At 39.0% G+C, this 13,847-nt stretch overlaps 1 protein-coding gene across 1 annotated transcript in view; it reads left to right on the forward strand.

The window, feature by feature from the left end:
* LOC114054147 (ras-related protein Rab-2A) overlaps window positions 1–13,847 on the forward strand; it is a 108,602-nt gene that overhangs the window by 37,828 nt on the left and 56,927 nt on the right. Inside the window, exon 3 of the mRNA XM_027877290.1 lies at window positions 8,811–8,878. Coding sequence (XP_027733091.1) covers window positions 8,811–8,878 — 68 coding nt within the window. The remainder of the gene's footprint in view (window positions 1–8,810; window positions 8,879–13,847) is intronic.

Here is a 13,847-nt window from a genome sequence, read left to right on the forward strand (position 1 = left end):
GTGTGAGGGCTGCTGAGCCCTTTTCAGGGCTATTTTACACCATTGGAGTCCACCTGATTTCACCAAATTTTCACCTGTGGCTCCAAGAAACTGTAGTATGTACAGTGGCCACACCCTAGAAAACCATTTCAGCAGGTGGGCTAAACCAGGTTGAGGATAACCAATATGGTTCAGAGAGCGTGTGAAGACTTCTCCAGTGGAAAAGGCAGATATGAATGTGTTCCAACGACCATGAAGGTGATGGAAGCAGGTACTGTGGAGAATTTAGAGCTTGGTTAGACATTTAAGATGCCAACGTCATCACTGAATCCTGGGCCATTGTCAGCTATCTTGACTTTTGTCTTGCCACTGGACTTCAATGATTCTGGATGGGGCATCTCCACTATTCCTGATCTATATCTTGCCACTGGACCCAGATGGCCCTGGACTAGAACTGCCCTTCCTGATGTCATGGTCCTCTTTGAGAACTAAGAACAAACAATGAAGAAAGGCATGAATAAGGACTCTGGAAGAGAGAGTGAAGCTAATGACTTTGCACAACTCTGCCTCACTTAAATCCAATTTATGTGTGAGTCAAAAGACATCACCGTTTAATCATTTTTACCTGCCTCAAAGTTCTGTGGTGACAGGCAAGTCAGGAAGCAGCAGTTGTGGGTACACTGGGAGCTCTAGTCACAATCTTGCACACAGGTGGTCCAAGGCATAGGATTGTCTTCCCCCTGGACTGAAGTAGCAGTGGAATTCAGCAGCCCCAGGGGTGTCTGGGCAGTCTTTTTTTTTTCTTTAAAGTATTTTATTTTTTTCAATTACAAGTAAAGACAATTTTCAGCATTCCTTTTTTTTTTCTTTTGAAAGATTTTGAGTTCCAAATTTTTCTCCTTTCCCTCCCCAAGACAGCAAGCAATCTGATATAGGTTATACACATGCAAAATGTAAAATATATGTTCACATTAGTCATGTTGTGAAAGAAGAAACAGAACAAAAGGAAAAAAGCCATGAAAAAAAATTGATAATAGTATGCTTCAATCTGCATTCAGACTCCATCAGTTCTTTCTCTGGATATGGATAGCATTTTTTTGGAATTGTCTTTGATCGTTGTATTGCTGAAAAGAGCTAAGACGGTGTTACTCTTACTGTGTACAGTGATATCCTGGTTCTGCTTACTTCACTTAGCATCAGTTCATGTAAGTCCAGATTTTTTTGAAATCTGCCTCTGATAAGTCTTTTTTAAGGACTGCACTGCTTGCCTCCTAGCATGAGAAGGGACTATAAAAGGTACACTAAAGATTGTCTGCTTCACCTAACTTAACCCTGGCCTTCTTACTGCAGCAGGCAAGGGTCCTACCGTGCAGTCAAAACACAAAAAAACTTTTGCACAGAATTGCACTAGCTCAAAAGAAACATGGGATGCACACATTTAGAGACATCTCCACTCCAAATGTTCATATGGACTATCTCCCTGACCTGTGGTACAACCTTCTGAACTCATGTTGATCTGATCAGCTATAGTGGGACAAACTATTCCTTGACTCCAACATAGTGATGTCATTTTGGTCCTCTTTGAGCATGAAGGACAACAACTACAAACCAGTACTTTAGTATAGGAAGACAGTAGATCAGACCTGCACAACTTGGCAGTAGGTAGGGGCCAAAATTAAAATAGGCTAAACATCTTTGGGCCACAGATACGTTTTTAGAGACAGACTGACAATGGTTGGTTGCCACGGATCATGTGACAAACGCGAGAGTGCAAGTGTCAACCCATCCACCAAGCTACATACAAAGGCACAATAGTGCCTAATGGAAGGTGGGTTAAGTGGAGCACGAACAAAGCACTCATTACATCTTTATTTTCTTTTACAACGTTTTTCTTAGGCTGCCCAAAATCCTTTGGCAGGCTGCATGTGTGCAGGCCTGCAATAGATAGAAAAGGACCCATTAGTAAGTTGTTACATTATTACAGTAGTCCAGACATCCGCTGAATTGGAAAAGAGAGCATGGATATGAGAGTGATTTTGTACAAACATGATTTGGCAACTGATTGGATATATGAAGAGAGAATCAAAGATTAGGGTTCTAAGTATGAATGAATTTTTAGCAAATCCAGACATTTGTTAGGCTATACAATATTTCATTTTTTCAAATATTAAGCGTTTTGGAGAAAAATTGCACTTAGTCACTAAGTCTCCTTTTTAATTTGGTTTTCATGTTATTAATGGTAGTTTCATTTTTGTCTTGCAATCTAGCGTGAAATAGAATAGTTATGTAAACATTTTAATTGTTTTCCATGTGGCATATTTATTTTGAATCTTCTCTTTTCTCTTGTAGCTTTCTCTTTATGTCACTCATTCAGATAGACAGTAGCATTATGAGCATCTTGGTATTGAACAAGCCCCAATAAAGGATTAGTTAAATATAGGTGTAAACCAGAAACAGGTTATATAGCCTGGAAAAAAGTGACCTTTATTTTCTTCCACCAAAAATCACAGTGGAGATTTGTGGTGGGAGCCATTTCCCGGTGCGAGCAATGGAGAAATGGAATTCTGACACTGGGCAGCTTGCCCTTCTCTAAGCAACTATAAGCAGTCTTCTGCATGAGTGACATCTGGCTCCCTACGGCCTCGTGTGTCCTCTTCTTACTCTTCCTCTTATCTAAATTCTGTATATACTAAGGACTTGATAATATGTGATATTCCCTTTGTGGGGAGTCACCTTAATAAATAATCATTTCTTTGAAGTTACCATCTGCTAGTTTCCCCACTTTTGGAGACTGAATTAGATCTTTGATGAATAAAGTCAAAAAATAATTGTTTCCCAGCATACCAGGTGGTACTATTCTTCACTGTGACAGCAAATACTGTCTTTGTTAACTGTTATCACATGTAAAGAGCAAATACTTAAAGCTATAGCATTATTTTTTTTATCCAGAATGGAGAAAAATGTCTGAATGTTGGCTGATAATAATGAAGAACTGTAATTTAGATCACTGTAATAAGGAAATTGTTTAGACTAGTTGTATCAGTCCACAGAATATCTTATTCTGCAAAATAATTTTTGCATGTTTCTCAGCACTTCTCCAGGGTGTTAACTAAACTACAGTAGTTTGTCCTTATCCCAAGAAGATCACAGGTGATTAAGTAACAGTTTGCTTGCCAGCTGCCTGGATTGATAACATCTTTACACTCTTCACATTAGAAGCTTTTAAAAGTTAGAGGAAGGTAATGGTTGTCCCCAAAACAGCCCAAATATCATTTTATATAAAGCTTTGTCATCTTCTCTGTTGCCTCATGATTTTTTTTTAAATTTTCATTGTCATTGTCACCTATTGAATTGAATATTGTTTGTTCACCTTGATTTTACTAACATCCTACTATGACCTTACCATCCCTGTGATTTTCCCAACCAAAACTCCCTTTCCTGACTGCAATTCCCAGATATGTGCTGTATCCTCCTATTAGAATGGAAACTCCTTGAGGACAAAGCCAACTCATTTTTGTCTTTATGTCCGCAGTACCCAGTATTCAGCCCAGGGACCACTGACATTTTCGTTTTTCAGAAGAAAGAATTTTCACCCTGACAGATTATTGTAATTTCTGTTTATTAATGTTCTGCTGAAATTGATACTTTTCCCTGAGAATTAAGAATTCAGTATCTCGTAATTTATATATTTTCTTATATGCTTTCTTTTTTATACTGTTTTCCCCAATCGCATGGAAAAACAATTTTAACATTTGTTTTTTAAAACTTAAGTAGTTTTAAATTCAGAGTTCCAAATTCCTCCCTCCCAGAGACGGTAAGTAATTTGATATAGATTATGCATGTGCAGTCACCGAAATAATATTTCCATATTAGTCATGTTGTTGAAGAAAACACAGATTAAAAAAAAACCCACAAAGAAAATAAAGTGAAAAAAGATATGCTTCAATCTGCATTCAGACTCCATCAAATCTTTCTCTGAATGTGGGTGGCATTTTTTATCACAAGTCCTTTGTCTTAGATCATTGTATTGCTGAGAATATCTAAGTCATTCACAGTTAATCATTGTACAGTATTGCTGTTAACTGTGTTCTCCCGGTTCTGCTCACTTCATTTTGCATCAGTTCGCGTTAAGTCTTTCTACGATTTTCTGAAATCTTCCTGCATGTCATTTCTTAGAGCACAGTAGTATTCCATTGCAATCATTAACCACAACTTGTTCAGTCATTCCCCAATTGATGGGCATTTCCTCAATTTCCAATTCCTTGCCATCACAAAAAGAGCTACTATAAATATTTTTGTACATATAGGTTCTTCTCCCCCCCAACCCCCTCCTTTTAAAAATCATTTTGGGATACAGACCTAGTAGTGATATTACTGGGTCAAAGGGCATGCAGTTTTATTGCCCTTTGGGATCATAGTTCCAAATTGCTCTCCAGAATGATTGGATCAGTTTACAACTCTACCAGCAGTGCATTAGTATCCCGGTTTTCCCACATCCCCTCTAACATTTATCATTTTTCTTTTTTGTCACATTAGCCAATACTGATAGATGTGAGGTGGTACATCAGAGTTATTGTAATTTGCATTTCGCTAATCAATAGTGATTTAGAAAAAAAAAAAGTGTTGTGTTTTATAAAATTTTTTGGGGGGGGGGGAGTGAGGCAGTTGGGGTTAAGTGACCTGCCCAGGGTCACATAGCTAGTAAGTGTCAAGTGTCTGGTCTGAGACCGGTTTTGAACTCAGGTCCTCCTGACTCCAGGCCCAGTGCTGTATCCATTGAGCCACCTAGCTGCCCCTTTATGTATACTTTCAAAGAAATAATCTGTATTTGAATAATTTTTAAAAACTCTAATGTGTTGTGAATGTTTGTTGCTATATAGGCAACTTGTGGGTGCCTCAGTTTCCTCATCTGTAAAATGGGGATCATTTATCTCCCAGGGTTGTCATGAGGATAAAATAAGATATTTTACAAAGAAAGCTTCTTTATGAAAGCATTTTGTAAACCTTAAAATCACTATGTAAATACTAGCTATTATTGTTACTAGAATTACTATTACCAACACCACTACTACTACTACTACTACTTCAGTTATACATAGAATGTATTGGGTTTAGCTAATATGCCTTTTAAATTCTTTCCTAATTTCTCTGTTTCTTACCTTGTCTTCTTCAGTGATTAACAAACTCCCCCAGTCAGACCCTACCCATCATAATGATTCTGAACTCCTGGTGGTCATCATTCAGACCCCATCAGTGCCCAATCCCTTATTCCTATTCCCTTTAACCCAATCCTCACAGACTCCCACTATAAAGCTTCACACTGCTTCCACTGTACTTTCTAGAGTACTACATAAGCAACAAACTTAAGTTTCATCTTCAAGCTCCCACAGAGTCCTGACTCCGTCTTGATGACATGGTTTCTCTGGCTTCCTAGCTTCACTTTCATTCACCTTGACTCGCTGATCAAGGTGAGGGAGTTGGCCTAGTCCTTGCTCCTCATTGCTACTTCCAAGTTCTCCCCCTACCACTATCACTCAATAATCTCTTCTCTTTTGAGGTTCACTCACTCTATGTATATATCACCCAGTTAAAATTCTGGTAGCTGTTGTCTACTTTCCTCCAGTATATTCCCATTCTTTGCTCAGTGAATTCAGTGCCTAACAGTCTTTCTCCTCAGTGCCTGCCCTCATATCAGAGGAATTCAGCATACATATAGATCCTGAAACACCCTAACCTCACAGTTCCTCAATTTAATAATTTCACATGACCAATAGGTCTTTTTGACTGTTTCACCTCAGCCACACACAAATGCACCATTTCCGTGTTTTGAACTGTGAATTTCTCTCATCTGATCAGAGTCTATCATCATTTCACCTCCTCCTCTGCCTTGCAACCCCAAACACAGTTCTTAGTCCACACTGTAATTTTCAATCTTTCAACCTTTTCTAAGACCATAACCCCTACACTAGATATACTCCTTTCCCTTCTTTATTTGACCCCTTGGTGAACTATTTCAACTCTACACTGTCCTTGTCTCTTGACTCCCTTCTTCCCTTATCATATTGCTGAACTTGCCATGCAAGTTTATGACCAGCATTCTCTGCCTTCACCTCTTACACACATGCTGCTTTAAAAAAATAAAAAAAGGGGAGGGGGAGAGCTATATAAAGTTATGAAACCTTGTTGACACTACAAATTTATTTAATATGAAATCAGCTGAGCCCTCACTGTTGCAAAGCAATTCTTTTGCAGCTTATTAATTAATTCACTATCCCATTCACCACAGCTGCTTTTCTAAACCTTTCTGTCCCTCAAATTTTCCATTTCTCTCCCTCCCTCTACCCTTTCAACTAAGAGCATTACCTCATCTCACTGAAAAAATGAGGCCACTCCCTAAGAACTCCCTCTTCCCTCCTCTTCCACGTCAGTCACATTCCTTCTCCCACTGTCTCTTCTTTCATCCCTGCCTCACATCATGAGGGGGCCCTTCTCCTTACCAAGGCAAACCCTTCTACATGAACAAGTGATCCCATTCTGTCCCATCTTCTTCAGCAGATTGCTCTCTCTCTCTCATTCCCACTTGATCACTTATTTTCATTTTTTCCCTGTCTACTGGCTGCTATAGCCTAGAAATATCCATCCTCAAAAAAACCCTCATTTGATCCATCTGTCATCCCCTATCACTATCATCCCCTGTCTCTCTTTGCTTTTTTTGGCTAAACTTTTAAGACCTTTCACAGAAGATGCGTCCACTTTTGACTCCTTTTAGTGCTACAATTCCAATGTCTGATCTTATCGTTCAGTTGAAATTACTCTCTCCCAGGGTACCAGTATTTGATTGCCAAACTTAATGACTTTTTCCCGAACCTCATCCTTCTTGACTTTTCTGCAGCCTTTAAAACTGTTGATCACCCTATTCTTGATACTTGCTTCTCTATAGGTTTTCATGACACTACACTCTTCTGAGTTTCCTACTTATCTAATCACTCCTCAGTCTCCATTGCTGAATCTTCATCCAGGTTATATCCGCTAACCATGAGTGTCATGTAAAGCTCTTCACTGATTCCCTATCACTTTCAGGATCAGATATAAAATAGCTCTTTATAACCTAGCCTTTCTCTCCTCTCCCACCCCTCCCCAGTCTTGTGAGACCTTATATACCACCCGTGCTATACTTTTCAGTTCAGTAGCACTGACTCCTTGCCCAAGATACTTCATTTCTGGATGCATTGCCACTGGCTGCCTCCCTTGCCTGGAATGCTCTCTCTCCTCATCTCTACCTCCTGGCTTCCCTGAAGTCCCATCTCCATCTAGCATTTAGCATTTCCCTTGCCCAACCTTCCCCTCTTCCAAACATTTTTATTACTCTGAGGGGTACCACCATTCTCTCAATCGTTGTTGTTCAGTAAACCAAAAAAAAATTTTTTTTGAGGCAATCATTGTTAAGTGTCTGAGGCCGGATTTGAACTCAGGTCCTCCTGACTCCAAGGCCAGAGCTCCATCCACTTTGCCATCTAGCGACCCCCCCCCCCCCCAGTTGTTGTTCAGATGTTTCAGTTGTGTCCAATTCCTCATGATCCTCTTTGAGGTTTTCTTGAGAAAGATACTGGAATGATTTGTCATTTCCTTCTCCAGGTCATTTTACAGATGAGGAACTGAGGCAAATAGGGTTAAGTGACTTGTCCAGGGTCTCACAGCTAGTCTGTTTCTGAGGCTGGATTTGAACTCAGGTCCTTTTGACTCCAGAGCTGGTGCTCCATCCACTGTGCCACCTGGCTGCTCATTCTCTTAATCACCCAATCTCAAAACCTGAATCATCCTAGACTCTGCACTTCCTTCTACTCCATATATACAATCATTTGCAAAGTCCTGTCATTTCACTGTTCATATCATCTCTCTAAATATGCACTCTACTTGACACTACCACCACCCTGGTGCAGGCCTTCGTCTCTTCATGCCTAAACTATTGCAGTAGTCTTCCGATTTGTTTACCTACCACAAGTTTTTCTCCTCCTCCAGACCATCTTCCATTCAGCTGTCAACGTGATCTTCCTAAAGTATAGGTCCAAACATGTCACCCTTGTACTCATTCAACTCCAGGGGCTCCCTGTCACCTTTAGGATCAAATATAAAGTACTGTGTTTGGTGTTGAGAATCCTTTGTAATCCGTCCCTCACCCCCTTCCTTTCCAGTCTTCTTACACCTTACTTGTCTTACAATCTTCTTATACCACTATCACCCCAACCCCTATTGCTCCCAAATGCATCAAGTACTCTTCAGCCTCCTTACTATTCCTCACCAAGAAACTCCACCTCTAGAATCTGGGCATTTTCACTGGTTGTCCCTCATACCTGGAATACTCTTCGTTATCTCCACCACCTGGTTTCCTCAAGTCCCAAATAAAATCCCACCCTTTACAAGAAGCCTTTCCTGATCCCCTTTAATTCTAGTTCCTTCATTTTGTTGATAATTTTCCGTTTATCCTGTATGTAGCTGGTATAGAGTTATTTGCATATTTTCTCCCCCATTAGACTGTGAAGCCCTTGAGAGGAAGGACTGTCTTTTACCATTCTTTATATACCCAGCTTTTAGCATGGTGCCTGAATCATAGTAAGTGATTAATAAATGTTTATTGACTGTCTGACTTTATATTTGTCAGCACTTCTACCTTATGATATGTATTTTTTTGACTACATGATCTATGTAGCACATAGCATAACACTGCTTGACTATATAAATTTACATTAAAAAAAACTTTTGTAATGTCAAACACATACTTTCCTACCAGTTTGTGAATGAAAATCTTTTTTTTTTTTTTTAATTCTATTCAGGTGTAGAATTTGGTGCTCGAATGATAACTATTGATGGAAAACAGATAAAGCTTCAGATATGGGATACAGTAAGTATAGTAAAAGTACATTGCATCTACCTCATGTTTAAAGAATATTCATTGATTCTGCTTTTTGTCACAGTTTGTCACCTGATTGCCCTCCACCTGTGACCTAGCATTAGAAGTGGTACCAGAGAAGGCTTTGTTTTCCTTTGTTCTCCTCTTGAAATATTTTGAGCTGCCATCAGTCAGTGAGCACATTGAATTATGAGGAACTTTTATGGTTATCTGTACTGTAGATGTATAGAAGGGACCCTGTGTTTTTTAAAAGCTACTATCTATAGTATTGAGTGTTAGCTCAGTAGTTGTTATTTACACTTGTAGAAAGTGTCTCATGGTAATGTAATCATGGATCCTGGGAATTTTCAAGTAGCAGGGCTCTCAGTCTATGTAGTTTTGTGTGTATATTTAGGTGCTTCAAAAGATCTGTGATTTCTTTTGTGTGGGTACACCCTCTATTAATGTAAATCCAAAAGCCTCCCTGTGCCATAGAAAAAGGTCTTTTTGATTGTGCCACAGCCAGTCTTCTGATGATGAGCATGTTACTACCTGCCGTTTGAACATTTCCAACAAAACAGTCATCTACATCTCCAACTCAAAATGTTCAAAACAGACCTCGGTATCTTTTCCCCAAAACCCACTCCTCTTCTTTGCTTTCCTATTTCTTTCCAAGGTACACACCATCATTATAGACATGCAGATTTACAGCTTTCAAGTTACCCTCGATTCCTCTCTCTCCCTCACCTCTCCATCCTCTGTAATTAATTGTCAGATCTTGTAGATTCCACCTCCACTTCTCACATCTGTCCCTTTTTTTCCATTTCCCTAGCACCCTAGTCCAGGCCCTCACAACCTCTTGCATGGACTATTGCATTGACTTACTGTTTTAAGTCTCTTCTTCAGTCTGTCCTCCATGTTCCTAAAGTGCAAGTCTGATCACATCACTTCCCCCTCAGAAGACTGAAGTGGTTACTTCCAGGATCAAACACAAACTTCTTTGGCATTTAAAACCTTTTACAATCTGGCTTCAGTTTGCCTTTCTAGGCCTATTACATATTAGTCACCTTTGTGTGCTCTTCAGTCCAGTGACCTATTTTCAGCACCTTAAATAGGACATTCTATCTCCTATCTCAGTGTGTCAGTGCTGATTGTTCTCCATTCCTGGAATGCTTCGATTTCTTACCTTCACATATTAGATAGAATCCCTAGCCTCCTTTCAAACTCATCTCAAATGCCACCTCTTACATGAGTATCCCCTCCCCCCAGTTACCTTGTGTTTGTTTTGTATTTACTCATATTTATCCGTGTTTCCTGTCAGTATGCTGGCTGCTCACTCCTCAAGGTCAGAGGACATTTCATTTTTGTCTTTGTATTTCAGTGCTTAGCAGAGTACCTTGCACATAGTAGGTATTTAATAAATGCTTGTCGATGTGGATTTGTGAAATAGCCACGCAATAACCCCAGTGATCCCAAGTAGCTCTGACACATAGCCTGTCTTTTAACAACAGTTTACATCCCATGTTGTCCTGTCTGTGAATTATAAAATATTATATCAGAAGAATCTGGAATTCTGTATATTTATGTGTACATTAATATATAAAACTATAATATATAATTTATAATATATGAAGCTTAATTTTTAAGAAAGACAACATATGAGAGTAGATACATACTGAACAAAATGGGTGCACATGAATGAAGTTCAAGTAGTTTAGTCTGTACTTATCATACTTTTAATTTTAGATACCAGTGTGCAAGCCCCTGTTTTGACTTTTCCTTTACAAGTGTCTGAAACATTATATTGGTCGTATTAAATTCAAAGAATTAGGTCAATCACCCTTGAATTGCTCATGTTTTCCTGTGCAGAATTAACTTGCATTCTATGTAAAACCTTCCGGTAATTGAACACCTTGTCACATATGCTGTGACATTTGCTGTCATTTTAATTTGCCAGATAGACACTTCAAGAAGTTGATCTGATTTGCTGCCATCAGGAGACTGAAGTAGGCATTGACCCTACAATTTAAGAAGTAAAGAATAATCCTTAGGCATATTTAGGTGAGGTAGATTAGCATGTTCCTCCTCTTCCCCACCCCCCCCACTTGTAATCAAATGTATATCATAAGGCATTAAGACTAAGAACTGTCAGAAATCTTGGAGGTTTTCCAACTCCCTCATTTTACAGACAAGGACACTGAGGGTCAAAGAGCTCTTGGTTAGCCTGTGTTCTCACAGTTCATATAACAGATAGAATTCTAATCCTTATCCTTTGAATTCTTATTAAAAGTTAAAAAAGACTACTATATTTAGAAAGACTGCTATATTTAATCACGAAGTAATGTGATCAAATTGGAAGATAGTTTGGTACCTCTTGAAGTATTATCAGTTGTAGCCTAATCTAATCTTCTGTACAAACCTTGATTAGGAATGGTAACTTTTACAATTCAGAATTTTAATTTAGTGTCTAAACCATCCTGAGATTTGTGTGTGGCTTCCCAGGATCTGTTAGTTTGACCACAAAAGTTTATCTTTTTTCAACCTTAAAAGCCTTTTTATAGTCCTTACTTGATTTGCCATAGACTTTCCTGCTTAGCCCCTTGTCTCTCAGATCTCTCATCAGTCTTTCGTCAGAGATCACAATATTAAAAGAATCAGAGAAAGAAAGAAAAGAAGATATAATATTATTTACTTAAGCTCTAAAACTCAGGACCTGCTACTCAAAGGAAGTATTTCTGCTTGTTTTCTCATATCAATTTCTTAAAGTTAGGGTTTTTTTTCTCCTAATAGGTTACTTATTTCTTTTATAACTTGTTACTAATAATGGTTTCAAACATAGAGCATCTTAAAGGACCCATGTCCAATACGATGAAACAATATTCCTTAAATAGAACTAAATAGAAAATAATGTATATTTGAAATAAAAAGTTTATTTATCATCCTGCCTCACCCCTGCTTAACATTGAACTCTCATATTTACATGACACTATTGGCTCTTTGTATATTATTGCTGCTCTCAGAAAATTAGTTCTTGGAACTAGTGGTTCAGGAAGCATGAGAGTCACATTACTCTCTGAACTTTCTGGATTAAGACATTTCATTTTTCCAATATTCAAAAATGTGTGATACATTTGCTTTAAGCATCTATGATATATAAGATGTTAGGGATACAAAAGCAAAAACAAAATAGTCCCTTCCCATATTACTGCAGATGTCTCTAACATCTCCATCAGTAAGTATATATGGTAATTAATACAAAGTAATTTTAAGAGGGAGGGAGTTCTGATAATTGGGGTTCCAAAATTTTTCCCTTCCTCTCTCCCCACCCACTCTCATTGAGAAGGCAAGCAACTCGATACAGGTTATACATGTGTAGTAGTACAGAACACTTCCATAGTAGTCATGTTGTGAAAAACTAAGTATATTTATACTTTAAAGGGAACCAGGCATTCTCTGAGGTGAGGTGAGGAGTTTATTCCAGCCATGGAGGAACACTTGTGGAAAGACATGAAAGTGGGAGAAGACATATCTTGTATGATGTATAGCTGGCAGGCCTGTTTGTTTGAAATGTATAGTGTAAAGGGAAGTGATAAGGGGGGGATAAAAAGACTGAAAAACTACCTAGGAGCCAGATTTTAGAGGGATTTAAATGCCATGAGTTTTTTGAGTAGGTAGATGAATCTTACTTCAAAAATGCTAGCTGCATGACCCTGGGAAAGTTGATTAACTCCCCAGGGTCTCAGTTTCCCTATCTATATAATGAGGGGCTTGGATTTGATGGCCTCCAGTGTCCTTTCCAGCACCTATCCATGAACCTGTGATCCTCTGGCATGGTCAGATCCTTATTCTAGGAATATCAGTTTGTCAGCTATGTGGAAGATGGCTTGAAGAAGGAAGAGATTGAAAGCAGGGAGACCAATTACATAGGAGGTTGTTGCAGCCAACCAGTTAAGAGGTGATGAGGGCCTGAAATAAGGTGGAGATTATGTGTGAATCAAAAGAAGGGAAAGGATGTGGGAGAGGGTGTGGGGGTGGAATCAACAGCACTTGAGAACTTAATAGGGAATAAGAGAGAGGAAAGAGACACATATTACTCCAAGGTTCTGAGTGTGGCCAAGTAGAAATAGGACTGTCCACAACTATGGGGAAGTATGTAGGAGTGGTGGGCTAGTGGATATAGTACTGGACTTGGAATCAGGAAGATAGGGATATGGAACTCACCTCAGACATATCCTAGATGTGTTCTCCTGCTCAAGTCATTTTTCTTCTCTTAGCCTGTTTTCTCATCTTTATGAAATTAAGGAGTGAGAGAGGATTGTACTGGGAGAGAAAGGGAGAGGTAGAATGGGGTAAATTATTTCACATAAAATAGACAAGAAAAGGCTTTCACAATGGAAGGGAAACCGGAGATGGTGAGAGGAAATGAGTGAATCTTATTCTCATTAGATTTGGCTTAAGGAGGGAATAACATACACACTCAATTGGGTATTGAAATCTATCTTACCCTACAGGAAAATAAGGGGGAAGGGACAATAGACCAGGGGGATGATAAAGGGGAGGGCAGATTGAGGGAGGGGGTAATCAAAACCAAACACTTCTAAGGAGGGCCAGGGTCAAAAGAGAGAATAGAATAAATGGAGGGTGGGATAGGATTAAGTGAAATATACTTAGTTTTTCACAACATGACTACTATGGAAGTGTTTTGAACGACTGCACATGTATAACTGTATTGAGTTGCTTGCCTTCTCAATGAGGGTAGGTGGGGAGGGAGGAAGGGAAAAAATTTGGAACCCAAAGTTTTAAAAACAAATGTTAAAAATTGTTTTCACATGCACCTAGGAAGTAAGGTATACAGGCAGTGGGGTATAGAAATCTATCCTGCCCTACAGGAAAATAGAAGGGGAAGAGGATGGGGGGAGTGGAGATAGAAGGGAGGGCAGATTAGGGGAAGGGGTATATTGAATGCATGCCATCTTGGGAT

The sequence above is a fragment of the Vombatus ursinus genome, unplaced genomic scaffold, assembly GCF_900497805.2.
Source record: "Vombatus ursinus unplaced genomic scaffold, bare-nosed wombat genome assembly UNPS02014812.1, whole genome shotgun sequence".
NCBI lineage: Eukaryota > Metazoa > Chordata > Mammalia > Diprotodontia > Vombatidae > Vombatus > Vombatus ursinus.